Source organism: Callorhinus ursinus, unplaced genomic scaffold, assembly GCF_003265705.2.
Source record: "Callorhinus ursinus isolate GAN/ISIS: 27379988/994484 unplaced genomic scaffold, GSC_fseal_2.0 scaffold59, whole genome shotgun sequence".
Lineage (NCBI taxonomy): Eukaryota > Metazoa > Chordata > Mammalia > Carnivora > Otariidae > Callorhinus > Callorhinus ursinus.
The window spans coordinates 5,498,361-5,514,119 of record NW_027397121.1 but is presented as its reverse complement, the minus strand read 5'-3'; the positions used below and the strand labels follow the sequence as shown (position 1 = coordinate 5,514,119).

Below are 15,759 nucleotides of genomic sequence, written 5' to 3'. Positions count from 1 at the left end.
GTATTTCCAGGTACCCCAGAATCTCACCCTGTCCCCCAGCCTCTGGAGAGGAGTGTCCCCTTCGCAGAGTCTCGCCACCACCACCACTGTGCACTCCCGCTTGCATGCCACAACTTACTCGGCATGAGAATTTCTTGAGGTCATTGACAAAACAGGAACTCTTTAAAAGAAAATGCCATCAAGGCAGGCCAGCCTAGAAAATCAGACTAGCCCAGCTGGAGGAACCAAGACCTCTGAAAGGCAGAATTCCTTACATGTGGTAAGTAGTTCATAAATATTTCTGGACATGAATGAACACTGTGCTGGTTATATGTCTTCCTGCTTTTCAAATAATTCAAATAAGTCCAGTTTCTCAGGGCTCTCTAGAAACTTTCAAGTAAGTTAAGCCATGTACAGAGGGGGACACCCAAGCATAGATCTCATGCCTTAGGCCCCACTAAGGTTGCCAGGAATAAAAATACAGGGTATACAGTTAAATTTGAATTGGAAAAAAAAATTGAATTGCAGATAGGCAGTGAATAATTTTGTAGTAAAGTATGTCCCAAATACCACATGGGATAGATAAGTATAAACATGGGATTAAACACTAAAAATAGTAAAATAATGGGGCACCTGGGTGACTCAGTCAGTTAAGCGTCTGCCTTAGGCTCAGGTCGTGATCTGGGTGTCCTGGGATCAAGCCCCCACATTGGGCTCCCTGCTCAGTGAGGAGTTTGCTTCTCCCTTTCCCTCTGCCCCTGCTCATGTGCTCTCTCTCTTTCTCTCTCAAATAAATAAATAAAATCTTAAGAAAATAAAATAAAAGTAGTAAAATAGTAGCACCAAGTCCTGAAAAAGAGTTTGCTGTTTACCTGAAATTTGGAATCACCTGAAATTCCATTCTCAAGAAACTTAAAATCAAGGTGGGTGTGGAGTCAGAACTGAGTGTCACTGAAGGACAGGGCCTTCCGGCCAGGGACACTCACCGCTGTGACAGCCTCCTTTCTCACCAGCATTCTCAGGCATGCCAGATGGCCTGCCTGTCTTCCTTGGACAGCACTGGGCAAACATCGCCTCGCTCCTGCTCTTTATTTTGCCTCTTCTGGACTCTGTGCGCTCCACCGTCCTCGTGAATGCACTATCATTGCAACATTGCCCGCCTTCATTGTCAACACATTGTGAAAGTGTATTTCGGTTCCCCAGAGAAATTGTTTGTTGATTTTATTTTAAATTGTCTGCTTCCTGATGACGACAAAGAGGCCCCTTAATCTCCTCAGTAAGCTCTTTCCATATGACAGTGTTGGCGGGGAGGGTTGCCTTCTGGAAAGGTTTTTTGTCAAGAGCTGTCTGTGATGTCTGGGCCTGGTTGGCTTCGTCTGCTTGAGAGCGGAACTTCTCTGGAATACCTTTGAAGCCTGAAACTCTCTGTTGGCAGACTCCCCATCACAGGTCTTCCCCTCTGCTGCAGTCACAGCAGAATGAGATGGAAGGACTTAGGAAGCCTGGAAAAATGGCTGTGTCTGCTCCCTGGACCCAGTTACTTCCCGTGCCTCGGTCTTCTGCTGTGAATTAATGGTCAAGTGGGTGAATAAAAAGCAAGTGGCCACGCGTGGCCTGAGAAAGCCACCCTCTTTTCTTATGTCTTCCCCTTTTATGTGTGGGGCTCCTTGCCTTGCCCACCTCCCCGTTCCCGTCTCTGTCTCGTCGCTGTTCTCTGGCTCCCGCATGGCGCTGCAGCGTGTGCACACACAGACTCACACACAACCGATTTCACACTTCTGAGGGGAAAGCTGGCCTTCGGGAACCAGGACCACACTCCCCCTGGCGAGCTCCTCTGCAGCTCTTGACCAGGGCACTTTCGTCCTTGTCAGCGGCCAGCTCTCTCTGGGGCCAGCTCAGGCAGCAGGCAGCCCTAACAGTTTATGAGCTTTGTCTATCATCAGGGTAAGCGTAAAACATGTTCTTCAAGCCCAGCACTTCTGAGAGTGGAAGAGTGTGCTGTGAATAAAAATGCACTGGGACCTTTCGGCGCAAACGGGAACATATGGCCCCCTCTCCATCATGGGACATGAAGGCCGTGTCAGTCCGCTGACGTCCCCACCCGGCCCTCCGCATTGTCGTCTCTGGTGTGCGAGGTGATTCTAGGTTGAAATCTTGTCCCAAGTAACTCTTCTCAACCTATGGTCTCGTGCCTCGAAGCAATAGCCGCTGTGCTAGCAGAAGTCTGCCCCTGCTCTTGGAACCCCAAGTGCGGTGCCCTGGCCACGGCAGATAAGGCGTTAAATGCAGGGAAGCCCGTGGCTTGCTGATGGGAGGCGGTAAGGGGGTCCCGCTCCCTCATCTGACTGCCTTTCTCCTACTTACCTCTGTCTACCTCACCTGGCTTCGCCTGGGTTGTCGAACTGTGGGCTCCTGACCCGAGAAGACTCGGTGTGGAGGCGAGTTTGAGGATTCTTCTGAGGGGAAGATAGCAGAGTTAGGCCGGAAGCAGCTGCCTGGTCTTTTCCCCCCATCATAAGAGTTCAAATTCCTAAACCCGAAACTCATGAAGAAAGGAGTAAGCAAACCACTTGTCACGAGCTCTTTCCTCTCCCTTCTTACTTTTCTCGCTTTGTTCCCTCTCATCCCCTGGGAAACTCATTGGACATGAGGAGAGGCCTGTCAAATCCTAATTCTACAAAGATTTTTTTTTTAATTTATTTATTTGTCATAGACAAATTTGCACAAGCAGGGTGAGTGGCAGGGGGAGAAACAGGCTTCCCGCTGAGCAGGGAGCCCGATGTGGGACTTGATCTCAGGACCCCAGGATCATGACCTGAGCCGAAGGCAGACGATTAACCAACTCAGCCACCCAGGCGTCCCTGTCTAATCCTAATTCTAAACCAAAGAGCCTGTTGCTCTTAGAAGTGCTTCTCAGTGAGCCCCCTCCCCCGCCACCATCTCTAAAGATAAATAAATAAATGAAATCTTAAAAAAAAAAAAAAAAAAGTGCTTCCCAGTAAGGATCTGAGGTAAAGGAAGGGTAATATCTCAGGAACTCTGGAGTCTTGTTACGTTTTATACTGCTTGCTTGTTGCCTTGGGTGAGTCATCTTTTAATTAGAAAATTGAAATGAAAATGTCAGGTGAATGAAGGAGACAGTCCCCACAGCAGCAGTGGAACAAGGCCTAGAAGAGACACAATAGCGCAGCAGTTGCGTTCACATTAGCTCCCTGTTGCTTTCTTTTCTCTTCTAAAATGCAGATCGGGCTTATGATGATAAGAGCTAAGGCTTGGGGCGCCTGGGGGCGCACAGTCGGTTGGGCATCTGACTCTTGGTTTTGGCTCAGGTCGTCATTTCAGGGTTGTGGGATCAAGCCCCACTTTGGGCTCCACGCTCAGGCAGAAGTCTGCTGAAGTTTCTCTCTCTCCCTCTCTCTCGGCCTCTCCCTGCCGCTCGCGCTCTCTCCAAATAATTAAAAAAAAAAAAAAGCTGAGGCTTTTTGAGGGCTGACTACCCACACTCCTGGCATTGTTTTATATTCGTTAATTCATTTAACCTTCACAGCAACCCAGTGACAAAGACACGGTTTTTAATCCTCTTTTTAAGAGGAGGAACCTGAGGCATAGAGAGGTTAAATAAACTGCTGAGAGCACCCAGCTCGTAAGAGGCAGAGCTGAAGTTCAAACCCAGGATGCCTGGGCAGTTCCAGAGCCACTTGCTTTTAACCACTGAGCGATTCTGCCTTAGAAGGTCTGGTTCTGGGTGTACTGCACAGTGGGAGACAAGGAATGTATTTCGATTTGTTAGTTCAGTTAGAGTGCTGATTTTTGACCCACTGAGGTCTTTCCAGGTTTCAGGGCATTCTTTGTTCTCTATTTAGATCAGTCTAGGCAGCTTACCGTTAGGCTGCAAGTCCCTACTTTACTGGGCATGTATGGAATAATAAATGAAGTTGCTCCCCCTTGAGGAGAGGAAGGGAATCTGTTGGGGGCTGTCGGGTTCCTCCTGGTGGGATGTCTTCACACCCAGTAGCATTGAGGCCCAGGCCCAGAGAGGCAGGGAGCAGGGGACATGGAGCATGTCACCTGTGCTTAGACCTGCAAACTGTGCCTCAAACAGGCCTCTTCGAGAAGCAGGCAGGTGTCCCTTGGCCCTCTTCCGGGCCTGCCCTGCTTCTCCCCATTTCCACCTTCACAGGAGAGAAGCTGCTTGAAGGGCAAGTGATCCAGCTCGAGGACGGGACCACTGCATACATTCACCAAGTGACGGTGCAGAAAGGTGAGAGCACCCCAAGACACCCCAGCCTCATGGAGGCCAGGCAGCTCCCACCGAGGGAGGGGTGGGATGGCATTGAGCTCCAGAGAAAGGCAAGCATTGCTCTCCCTACAGAGCCTCTCTCCTTTGAGGATGGACAGCCTATACAGCTGGAAGATGGCAGCATGGCCTACATACACCGCACACCCAAAGGTGGGGTCACGGTCCTCACGACTGGTGGGACAGAAGGGAGGCAGAACTGGCAGAGGTTGGGGCATAGCCATGGGAGCTGTAGCGCCCGAGCTCACCTGGATTATCAGGCTCGCCTCCCTTCCCCGGTGCCCACCATCAGAGCGGCAATTCCTGCCTCCAGGAAACTGAGCCCCTGAGCTCAACAGCACGGGCCTTGATGGTGGCTTTGTCTCTACCACAGCTGCAAAGTCTTAGGGCTTTAAATAGGACCCGAGGACGTCCAAGTACTGAGGAACAACAGTTTATCCCTTCTACAAGTAGTTTCTTGCGCAGCTACTGCATGCCAGGCATTGCACTAGGTTTGGAGTGTACAAGCGGGGACGGAGGCAGGCATGGTCCCTGCTCTTCCAGAGGCCAGCGGGGGACAGGAGCGAGATGAACGGTCGCCGATGAACTCATCATCATGAGTGGAGATCCAGCACAGGGAGGGCTTCTCCTTGGAAGTGATGCTCAGGCTGAGAGCTGAAGGGTAGACTCAGCTGGAAGAAGAGGGACGGCAGGGAACAGCAGGAACAGCATGTGAGGCTCAGAGATGGGAGGAGGAAGAATGGCATATTGCAGGGAAGTGCTATGAGCCAGAACGGGGCCGGGGGGGGGGGGGGGGACGGGACAAGATAGGTAGGTAAGAGAGGCAGGGGCCAGAGCCCTGGGGCTCGAGTCTCAAGGTTTGGTTGTTGGTCTTTATCCTGAGACCAGTGGGAAGCAGTGGAACCATCAGATAACATGATCTCCCATGTGTCCTGCAAAGATCCTTTTGGATGCTGTGCAGCCTGGAGGGAATTAAAGGGCTACCAGTTAGGAGGTCCTTGTGGTCATCTAAGGCATTCCCAGTCAGAGCTCCATAGGAGACCTTGTCCTCGGGAGAGCTGGCCCCAGAAGAAGGGCCAGCCAGGGTGAATCACCAAGGGGAGGGACCAGAAGATGCCGAAACCTTCCTTGGTATATGTAGCTCTCGTTACCTTAAAGCCAGGGTCCCCGCCGCATCCCTTGCCCTCGTGCGGCCTCGGGGCTAACTGCATGTTCCCCACAGAGGGCTATGACCCCAGTGCCCTGGAAGCCGTCCAGCTGGAAGATGGTTCCACTGCCTACATTCACCACCCCGTGGCTGTGCCGCCAGACAGCGCCATCCTGGCCGTGCAGACAGAGGTGGGCTTGGAGGACCTGGCCGCGGAGGATGATGAGGGCTTCAGCGCAGACACAGTGGTGGCCCTGGAGCAGTATGCCAGCAAGGTGAGCCTGCGGAGCCTGACGCGGCCCGTCCGCTCCCTCGGCCCAGACCACCACCACTCTAGGGGACAAGGGCCGTCCTGTGCTCGGGCCTGGCCCGAGCTACTCCCCATCTTGCCCCTCCACCCCGGCTCCCCCGACGCATCTGTCCACAGCGTGCCTGACAGCGTGGCTGGGGCCACCGACAGCTGGTGACGCTCCCCCTAGTTTATGCCGTCTCGGCCAAGGGAAGGCAGCTTCAAAGAACGGTGACATCTGTACCGTGGTGACTTAGAGCCTGCTGCACTTGGGCTGTTGTTATAATAATCCTCTGTGCTGTCTGAGAAAGCCCTTGCCAGTGACTTTTATTAGTTTTCTGGGCCACCGAGGTCAGCCGGTCTCGTATTTATTTCTTCTCTGCAACCCATGTAGTCATTTGAGGGAATAACCTCAGTAGGCAGTGACGAGGGCAGATGCAGCGGAGCAGCTGGGCTTCTCGGGACATGGGGCCCGCACAGTAGCTCAGCTGCAAGAGGAGGATCGGGGCTCTCCCCCGTGTCAGGTGGCACGCTCTCTGCCGGAGTGGCGGTCCCGCCCACGGGGGACATGGGCACTGAGATCTGTGAGCATGCCATACCGGGAGGCCCCCTCCCTGGGGTGAACTGCAGAGCCTCAGGGTGGACGTGGCAGGGCTCCCTGGGGCACTAATGTTACCCAAAATTTGGGGACGGGGGCTTGTTTTTATAATAAGACTATGTGGCAGTATCGGAGAAGAAGAGGAAACTCTCATGTCTTTCCAACATGAAGCACAAAACTTGATAGCAGACTGCTTTGGACTTTGCCCACTCCCTCCATTCCCTGCGGTGTATTTTAGAAGCCATATTTGCGACTTGCTGCTGTTAGGGAAAGACAACTGGGCTTTGGATCATGAGCCCTGAGGTCCGTGCTGATTCTGCCACCACCTAGTCTGACCTTGAGTGAGTCATTCTGCTCCCAGGCCTTAGCTCGTGCCTCTGAGAGGATGAGACAGGACTAGATGACCTCAGAGGTCACTTCCAACCCTCGATTCCCCCGAGAGCCAGTGAGGCAGGGGAATGAAATCCGAACACCTGAGTGGGTTAGCCCGCCAAGCAGGCCTGGCCACTTATGACACTGCCCCGCCATTCACCAGCTGTTTAAGTGTCTGTGGAATTTTGTCAGCTGCTTGACTCCCTGAACTGGAGCTGACTAGACAGACCTTGCCATGAATTTGGTCTCACCAATTCATCTCCTATGCCCCGTGCCTTCCAGACTTCTGTTTCAGGAGCTTCTTTTTTTTTTTTTTTTTTATTTAAGATTTTATTTATTTATTTGACAGAGAGAGCACAAGCAGGGGGAGTGGCAGGCAGAGGCAGAGGGAGAAGCAGGCTCCCCGCAAAGCAAGGGGAGCCCGATGTGGGACTCGATCCCAGGACCCTGGGATCATGACCGGAGCTGAAGGTAGTCGCTCAACCAAGTGAGCCACCCAGGCGCTCTCAGGAGCTTCTGGGAAGGCCAAAGTGTCCCAGAAACAAAGACTAAGGGACAGTCCCAACAGGACCCTGCTCAGGAAAGCGGAAGAGCAGTAAGGGCTCCCTGAAGCCCAGGGCAGGTGGGAAGCGGGTGGCTCCAGTTGTTGGAGCCACATTGGCTCCAATGTTCCCAAGAGAGATGACAGGGAAGGGGGGGGACTGGTCAGTCAGCTGGGTGCTGTGGTTAGAGCTGAAACTTCTGGTGAGCACCTGCAGGCCCCTGCCCTGGGTGTTTCTGTGGTTTGCTGCTTGTACCTCACCCTGGTAAACCCAGGTGAGCGCATCCCCACAGCAAGCCCCTTTGTTAATGCCCCTGCTAAGCATAGGTTTCCCACAAGGAGGGAGGGGTCTCCTCCCATAAGAGGATAACGGCGTCCAGAGCTGTGGCCTCCTAGGTGCGTGTGGTCAAAAGTGGGGGTTGCTGGTGGGGGCACCTGGGTGGCTCAGTCGTTAAGCGTCTGCCTTCAGCTTAGGTCATGGCCCCAGGATCCTGGGATCGAGCCCCGCATTGGGCTCCCTGGCCAGGCCTGCTTGGCGGGCTAACCCACTCAGGTGTTCGGATTTCATTCCCCTGCCTCACTGGCTCTCGGGGGAATCGAGGGTTGGAAGTGACCTCTGAGGTCATCTAGTCCTGTCTCATCCTCTCAGAGGCACGAGCTAAGGCCTGGGAGCAGAATGACTCACTCAAGGTCAAACTAGAAGCCTGCTTTTCTCCCTCTCCCACTCCCCCTGCTTGTGTTTCCTCTCTCGCTGTGTCTGTCAAATAAATAAAAATCTTTAAAAAAAAAAAAGTGGGGGTTGCTGGGGGGCTTGGCTGGCTCAGTCAGTGGAACGTGGGACTCTTGATCTTGGGGTTGTGGTTTCAAGTCCCGTACTAGGTGTAGAGATTACTTAAAAATAAAATCTTAAGGAGTACCTGGGTGGCACAGTTGGTTGAGTGCCCGACTCTTGGTTTCGGCTCAGGTCGTGATCTCAGCGTCCTGAGATGGAGCCCCATGTTGGGCTCCACGCTCAGCACGGAGTCTGCTTAAGATTCTCTCTCCCTCTCCCCTCGTCCCCCACCGTGCTCCTTGCATGCTCTTTCCCCCCCGCCTCATAAATAAGTAAATAAACAATTTTCTTAAAGTTTAAAAAAAAAGTGGGGGTACTGGCTCTCAGCAGCCTTACCTAGCTGTCTGGGAGATGGCCTTTCTTCCATAGCTGTCACAGCCCCTGTGACATTGAGTCCTCCCTCTATCCATGACAGGTGGGTGGGGACTGCACATGCCAGCCCTGTTTCTCCTGCAGAGTGCTTCAGTGCCTGTTTCCTGTCTGTCTCGGTCTGTCTTCCCCGGTTGCCCTTCTCCCCCTGGCAGGTTTAACCCTGTGTGTTAGGTCTTAAGCTGCCTATATCCCACCTCTTCTCTCTTGTCACTGAGGAGGATACAGATAGGAACCTCAAGATTTTTTTTCCTCAGGTCCTGCATGACAGTCAGGCTCCCCATAACGGCAAAGGACAGCAGGTTGGGGACAGGGCATTCCGCTGTGGCTACAAAGGCTGTGGGCGTCTCTACACCACTGCTCATCACTTAAAGGTAAGGTCGTCACGTGCACCTTTCAGCCTTACTGTTTTCCTCACGAGGCTGTAATTCTACCTTCCCGCTTTGACTAGAACCAGTCCCTGCGCTACTGACAGGAAGAGATGAGTGTACCAAAATGTCAGCCCAGGGCCTGTGACACACATGAAGAGTGCAGGAAGGAAGAGAATCAGGGAGGGCCCTCTGGAGGAGGTGGCTTCTCAGCTAAAGAGGCAGAATAAAGGAGGTGGCCAGTGCTGGTACTCTGAGCCCTAAAGACAACCGAAGAGGCCCTCCATACCCCGGTCCCTCTGAGTCCCGTGGTTGCTTGTCCTCACAGGTGCATGAAAGAGCTCATACGGGTGACCGTCCGTACAGGTGTGATTTCCCCAGCTGCGGAAAGGCCTTTGCCACAGGTAACCTACCTAGAAGAAGACTAAAGATGGACTGCTTCCAACTGAGGGCAGAGAGTTCTAGATTCACTTTGGGAATTTCCTGCCTTCCCGGAGAAACTGCTGTCCGAGTGCTCTGACTTGCAGGGCGCCATCTCTGGAGGAAACCCTGTTACGGAAGTGGGGGCAGCATAATCCAGACTCGCAAAGGGAGCTGGGGGCTTGGTAGAGAGGCCCCGCCTCCTGCATCAGCTGTGGGGTATTTGGGCCATTGCGTCTCTCTCGGCTCCATTTCCCTTCGGAAACCTCTAGCCATGGCTCTCAGGCTCATGTTCTGGAATGGCACCGGCCGCCCCTGGAGAGGGGAGGAGAGCAGTGTGGGCTTTTCCAGCCCCTCTGACCTGCCCGGGCTGGGTAGGGATAAAGGCAGACACAGGTTTCTTGTGCCTGAGGAGCTGTGGAGCCCCACAGAGCCCACCCGAAGATGGAGAGCCTCTGAATTAGGGTAATGAGGCAGTGGGGGACGAGATTCCCTGGAGTGCTCTTCTCACCCTCCCTCCCACCTGCGGACAGGATACGGGCTGAAGAGCCATGTGCGCACCCACACCGGTGAAAAGCCATATAAGTGCCCAGAGGAGCTGTGCAGCAAGGCCTTCAAGACCTCAGGAGACCTGCAGAAGCACGTCCGGACCCACACCGGTAGGCTGGGCCCTGCCCCGTTCATGCTGCGGCCTGGAGCTCCTTACTCTGGCATGACCCCCCCTTCCTGAACCAGCCCACCCCACACACCCCATCTCCACAGGTGAGCGCCCGTTCCGGTGCCCCTTCGAGGGCTGCGGCCGCTCCTTCACCACATCTAATATCCGCAAGGTACACGTGCGCACCCACACAGGCGAGCGGCCCTACACCTGCCCCGAGCCCCACTGTGGCCGCGGCTTCACCAGCGCCACCAACTACAAGAATCACGTGCGCATCCACACAGGTGGGCCAGCCGGCATGCGAGAAGCACCCCTTCTGAGGCCCCAGCCCTCTCGACCCTAGGCTTCTGACCTGAGACACGTTCTCGACTCCGAGCCCCGAGCCCTTCTGCTGGCCATTGCAGGCTGGCCTGCGGGCGGGGAGAGGGGGCTCTGTGGTTCCGGCCAGAACCTCTGTCGCACTTGCAGCGAGCGGTCCCTCCCTCGCCAGGGAGGTCCCGTCCGACAGGTCCCGCTGGCCCTCTCAAGCTCCCTGCCACCTCCTTACACCCACCCTGAATTTTCCCCTTCCAGCCGAGCTCCCGGGAAGAGGCCAGGGTCAGGCGTGATGGGGGGAAAAGAGTGAAGTGTCACCCTTAGCTCCTCACCTCCTCCACAGCCCGTATGACTCCTGTGTATCCTCGCCCTCCCCAGTGTCATATCCCTCATCCAGGCTTCTGTGTCCTCTCTCGGCATATGTGTCCCTTCCCTCCCCCGTCACCCCCGCTATGTCAGTCATCCCTGTCTGTCTCCGGCCTCTCCTGTTCACAGCAGTCATCTTTACGAGCCCGCCCCCGTGTCCTCCCCACCAGTCCCTCCACTCGCCCCAGCCTTCCCTCCAGGCTCAGCTGTCCCACACTCCTGCCCCCTCTGTCCTGTTGGCCGTCACCGCCAGCTGTGTCTGTTGAGAGTCCCAGGTCTCAGTCCCTCTCCCTCCCCCCCCAACCCCCCAGGTCTCCCTTCACCAATCCCCGTCTCCCGCCCCCGGCCCCTTAGTTTTCCCCTTGCCAGCCCCAGTTCCCGCCCCCCTCACAGCCCAGTGTCCCCAGGGGAGAAGCCATACGTTTGCACGGTCCCAGGCTGCGGGAAGCGCTTCACCGAGTACTCGAGCCTGTACAAGCACCACGTGGTGCACACGCACTGCAAGCCGTACACCTGCAGCGCGTGCGGCAAGACCTACCGGCAGACCTCCACTCTGGCCATGCACAAGCGCAGCGCCCACGGCGAGCTGGAGGCCACGGAGGAGAGCGAGCAGGCCCTGTACGAGCAGCAGCAGCTCGACGGTGAGGGCTACGGGCAGGAGGTGAGAGCGGGGCCGGGCCAGGCCTCCCCGTGGCCCGCCGGTGGCAGGTGTCAGCTCGGGCTCTCCTCTCCCAGCTGCCTGCGCCACCGGGGAGAGCCCGCCGCCCAAACGCCCCCGTGTTGCCTACCTCTCCGAGGTGAAGGAAGAGGGCGATGACATCCCAGCCCAAGTGACCATGGTGACCGAGGAGGACGGGGCGCCCCGGGTGGCTCTGATCACTCAGGATGGCGCCCAGCAGGTACAGGCCCCCCAGAGGGGGGCGGCGGGTGGGCCGCTGTGGCTGGTCCCCTCTCTCACTCTCTCTGGGGACTCCCAAAGTTCTGATAGCCCCACCCCCTACCCAGGTTCTCCTCTTAGCCTCATGGAGCTCAGACAGCTGAGGCTGAGGGTCCCAAGTCCTGTCAGCCAGCCCCTCCTCCTCGTGCTTCCACCTCAGCCTCTGGAACTTCTAGAGCACAGTTAGTAGCTTCCCTCTTTACATGGAGGCTGACGGTCCTGTCGTATGAGTGAGACATTCGGCTGTCCTCAAGAGAGGCGTGTTGTGGGGGCCAGAGCATGGTGGGGGTCTGGAGGCCCGGGGTTTCTAGCTAGCAGTATGATAAGACCCTTGTCAGCACCCACTGTCGAGTGCACCTCTGTCTTTTGGAGTTGACATGAGGATGAAATTGGGTCGAGACCCCGAACTGCATGGAACAGAGCCCCCAGGCAAAGTGATGGTAAATAGGAGTGATCAGCGGAATTCTTCTAGTGTTTCCTTTGGGCAAACAAAGACCCGTTTTTCTTGCTTGTCCCTGTCCCCCTCCCCCTCTGTGACATGAAGCAAATCTTCTAGCTTCTCCAGAAGCTAACCTTGTCTGCGCGCACAGGTACCTCCACCCAGGGGCTTTCAGACAACCTGCCAGTGCGCTCCCAGCTCATCTTCCTTCCTGTTGGCAGGTTAGCCTGTCCGCGGAAGACCTGCAGGCCCTGGGGAGTGCTATCAGCATGGTGACCCAGCACAGCAGCACCACCCTCACCATACCCAGTGAGGACGATGACCTGGCCACATCTGGCACACATACGGTCACCATGGTCAGCGCTGATGGCACCCAGACGCAGCCCGTATGACCAGGCGGTTTGCTTGGGGTTTCTTGTTCTCTTGTACTTCCTTTTTGTGGGGTGGGTGTCAACGTGCAGGCTGACCTCGGCCAGCCTTCTTACAGGGACCAAGATTCCCCCCACAAAAAAAGGGTCCGTCTTCCCCACGGCTCCTCTGCTCCATCAGCCATTCTCTGGAAAAGCGTTTCCCTGGGGGTCAAGAGACAGTGTCTAAATCTTGATCTACCTCTCACTTGCTTTGCTGCCACAGGCAGGTCACTTTTCCATGGACTTCAGTCCATTTTCAAATGGGATTAAATGACCTCTGCGCCTTTTACAGTTCTGACCTCTGTGAATCCAAATCCCTAAATTAAGTTGGCTCTTAGAAAAATGCCACCTCACCAAGCTCCGAGCAATGGTGTTATCCATCCCCTTATGGCTTGTTCCCAGACACCTTGCTTGAAGGGATTTTTATTTGGCTCGGCGGGAGGGAGAGTCACGTAGGTGGGTTGGAAAATCTCATTCTTTTATATTTCAGGTTACAATCATTACCTCTGGGGCTGTGGTGGCCGACGACTCAAGTGTAGCATCCCTTCATCACCAACAGGTGGCACTGTTGGCCACAGCCAACGGCACACACATTGCCGTGCAGGTGGGTGGAGGTCCCCGAGCCTGAAAAAGGAAGGAATAAGGAGGGGAGAGGAAGGAGACGGAGATCTTGAAAAGAAGGCCACTCAGCCCGAAAAAGAGCTCATTTCACCTATATCCACACAGCTGTCTCAGGCGCTTTCTTGACGGAAACAGAGTGCTGAAGCCCCTTCCGGCCTTCAGAATAATTTCTATGGCAACATATCTGGTGGTCTAAACCCTTTGTCTCTTTGTATCTCCATTTCTTCATCAGGAAAATAAGTGGGCTCAAGTAGATGATTACTGAGGTCCCCTCCAGCCAGTCCTCCCCTTCTGTGAACAAGCCCCTCTCCCTGACCCTGGACCATTCTGGGGCTCCCTGGCCACGGCCAGCTTGCTGGGACTCTATCGGCGAAGCTGCCGTTCGTGGGGGCCCCGCTAAGTGCTCAGTATGTGGCACTGGGCGAATGGAGGGGATTCAGAACAGTAGGCCACATACTCGCTAGCACTAGAATCTGGTGGGGAGTGTCTCACTCTCTCCTTGCTTCTCTGCCCCCTTCTCCGCAGCTGGAGGAACAGCAGACCTTAGAGGAGGCCATCAGCGTGGCCACCGCTGCCATGCAGCAAGGGGCCGTGACCCTGGAGGCCACAGAGGCAGAGAATGGCTGCTGAGTCCCAGGGGGCTGGATTCCACACCACGTTGGAGGAGGTGCCATGCCACACAGGCGTCCCTGCCTCCAAGGGCCGGGGCTGTGGCCGACACTTGGCAGGTGGCCACAGAGGTCTCCAGGGAGAGACGGCGGCAGGAGAACAGCCTAACTGAAGGGGACGACGGGGGCCCTGCCCCAGAGGAGGGCTGCACAGCTGGACTCGGAGGAGTGTGCCATCCTCAGGAGCTAAAGAGGACAAGCTGATCGCCAGGCTGTACTGGGGCGTCCCCTCCTCAGAATCAGCTGGGTGCCCACTCTCCTCCCTCCAGAGAACACGCTTCCTACCCTCAGTCCACTCCCCCGCTCAGATGGCGATTGGGACTGCTGTGGGGGGACTGGTCCTCTGTTCTGACTGGTCACTGCCCACCAGTGGAAGGGGCCGACCGCTCTTCAGCCCAGTAGGAGTAGGGCAGATCCAGCTCTGCTCCTCCCAGCAATAACCACCTCCCTGGAAGCCTGCCATGGTGCCTGGCCACTTGGCAGCAGGGTTTCCTGCCACCATGGTCAGAACCGCTCAGGGGCCTGTGGCTGGAGAAAAGGTGCCCAGCCCCACCCACCCCCAGCCGCCCCCTCTCCTCTCTATGGCAGAGAAGCAGTGAGTGGCCTTGTACATACTGGGGACTGGGTTTAATTTGTTTTTGTTTGTTTTTTTAAATTCCATTTTGATAATTTTTTTTCTTGCTCTGGTTGGTGGTGGCAAATGGGTGAATGAGTATTTAATAAAAGTTCCAAGTTTCCACCTGGGTCCCTCCCTCCCTCCCTCCTTTCGGCTTTGGGCCCAGGATACCAGGGCTGGTCGAATCAGGCTCTTAGCCCCATATCCCTGGCACGACCCCAGCAAGCCTCGGTGACAGACTGGTGGGACTGGCCTACCAGAGGCACCGGGGGGGAGGGCGGGGGGGAGGAGGAAGCCCAGGAGTAAGAAAAGCCCCGAGGAGCCACCAGTGACTTCCTGCCCACACCTGAGCAGGTGGGCCCCAGGGTGGCCAGACGGACCCAGGGTGACCCCTGCTTCCAGGCTCTGGTTGGATCTCAGGCATCAGGGTGTTTGGACTAGAGGAATTGTGTTTTTTCCTACCTTACCTCGTGATACAGAGCCCTTCCGCACCCAGCCCCTTCCCACATTCACTCTGCGCATGGTCAGCTGCTCCAAGTGGGCAGAGCCCCACCGAGGAGTATGGGTAGGAGGTGCCTTGCCAAGGTTAGCGAGGGTCTCTGATGACTCTGGTGCTGAAGTCCCAGCTCTGGAGATGCCCACAGGGAGGTGTCAGGGACCATGCTGTGGAATCCCAAAGCCACCATTGGACCCTAGTGGAAAGTGTGTGGGAGGACCAGACCAGCCCTGGTGGGAAGGGAGGGATGCAGGGGAGGGGACCTGATGGGAAGAACTCTTTGAGTTTGCCTCCTCCGTCACGGGAGCGTTGCTGGGATTGGAGGGGCCTCTTGCTCTCCCCACGATGACGGATGCGCCCCAGTCCCTTCCTGCCACCTGGGAATGGAACCCTACCCCCCAGCCCAGGTACCCTCTCCTCTTCTGTGTACTCGTGCCAGCAGCTCTGTGGAAGCTGAGGGAGCTGGGGCATGCCCCCAGGGAGGGGGTGGCTCGGTTACCCAAGCAGGCTTCATCCAGCATCCATGACCACTGTTCTGGGTGGAAGCGTGTCCCGGCCCTCACAGGCAGTGGATCTGAAGAAAGCGATCATGCCGTGGGGGGCCCCTGAGTGCCAAGCCTCCTGCTGTCAGCACCCTGGGAGCTGCCCCACCCCCGCCCCCGTTTTACGCCTCTCCCCCCACTGTGTGATTCAGAAACAGGCTTGCATCCTCAGGGCCAGTGGGCCCCAGAGTGGGCCACGCTCTGAGCTGAGGCCTTTTCGAGCCAAAGCCCAGAGGATGGGGAGGCAACCAATCACGTGCCAAGCCCGCCTGACCTGGAGGGGTGCCCTGGCCCAGTTCCTCCGCCAACTTTGTGTCGTCGCCTTTGTTTTCTTCCGCCTGGGAGGAGCCCCACCACCGTAGTGATGTTAGATGGCCCTGAAAGAAATGCTTTTATCCAGTGCCTGCTCTGCTTCACATCCATCCTCGGACCTTAGGGCTGTGTGAGGTGGGTATTTTTCCTGCTCTCCCATGAGGGAA

General features: G+C 55.9%; 1 protein-coding gene across 9 annotated transcripts in view; it reads left to right on the top strand.

The window, feature by feature from the left end:
- ZNF76 (zinc finger protein 76) overlaps positions 1-14,365 on the top strand; it is a 33,512-nt gene extending 19,147 nt beyond the window's left edge. For 2 of the 9 annotated variants that reach the window (XM_073884883.1, XM_025862454.2), the window contains exons 3-14: positions 4,160-4,240; positions 4,352-4,429; positions 5,499-5,698; positions 8,682-8,798; positions 9,121-9,196; positions 9,746-9,871; positions 9,975-10,154; positions 10,959-11,192; positions 11,287-11,450; positions 12,149-12,313; positions 12,828-12,941; positions 13,484-14,365. In XM_073884883.1, the coding sequence (XP_073740984.1) occupies positions 4,160-4,240; positions 4,352-4,429; positions 5,499-5,698; positions 8,682-8,798; positions 9,121-9,196; positions 9,746-9,871; positions 9,975-10,154; positions 10,959-11,192; positions 11,287-11,450; positions 12,149-12,313; positions 12,828-12,941; positions 13,484-13,588 (1,640 nt within the window). In that variant the 3' untranslated portion in view covers positions 13,589-14,365. Of the gene's footprint in view, positions 1-5; positions 4,241-4,351; positions 4,430-5,498; positions 5,699-8,681; positions 8,799-9,120; positions 9,197-9,745; positions 9,872-9,974; positions 10,155-10,958; positions 11,193-11,286; positions 11,451-12,148; positions 12,338-12,827; positions 12,942-13,483 lie in introns of those variants that run through there. The other 7 variants (XM_073884886.1, XM_025862453.2, XM_073884885.1 and 4 more) reach the window with 7 other exon arrangements.
- The last annotated feature ends 1,394 nt before the right edge of the window (positions 14,366-15,759 follow it).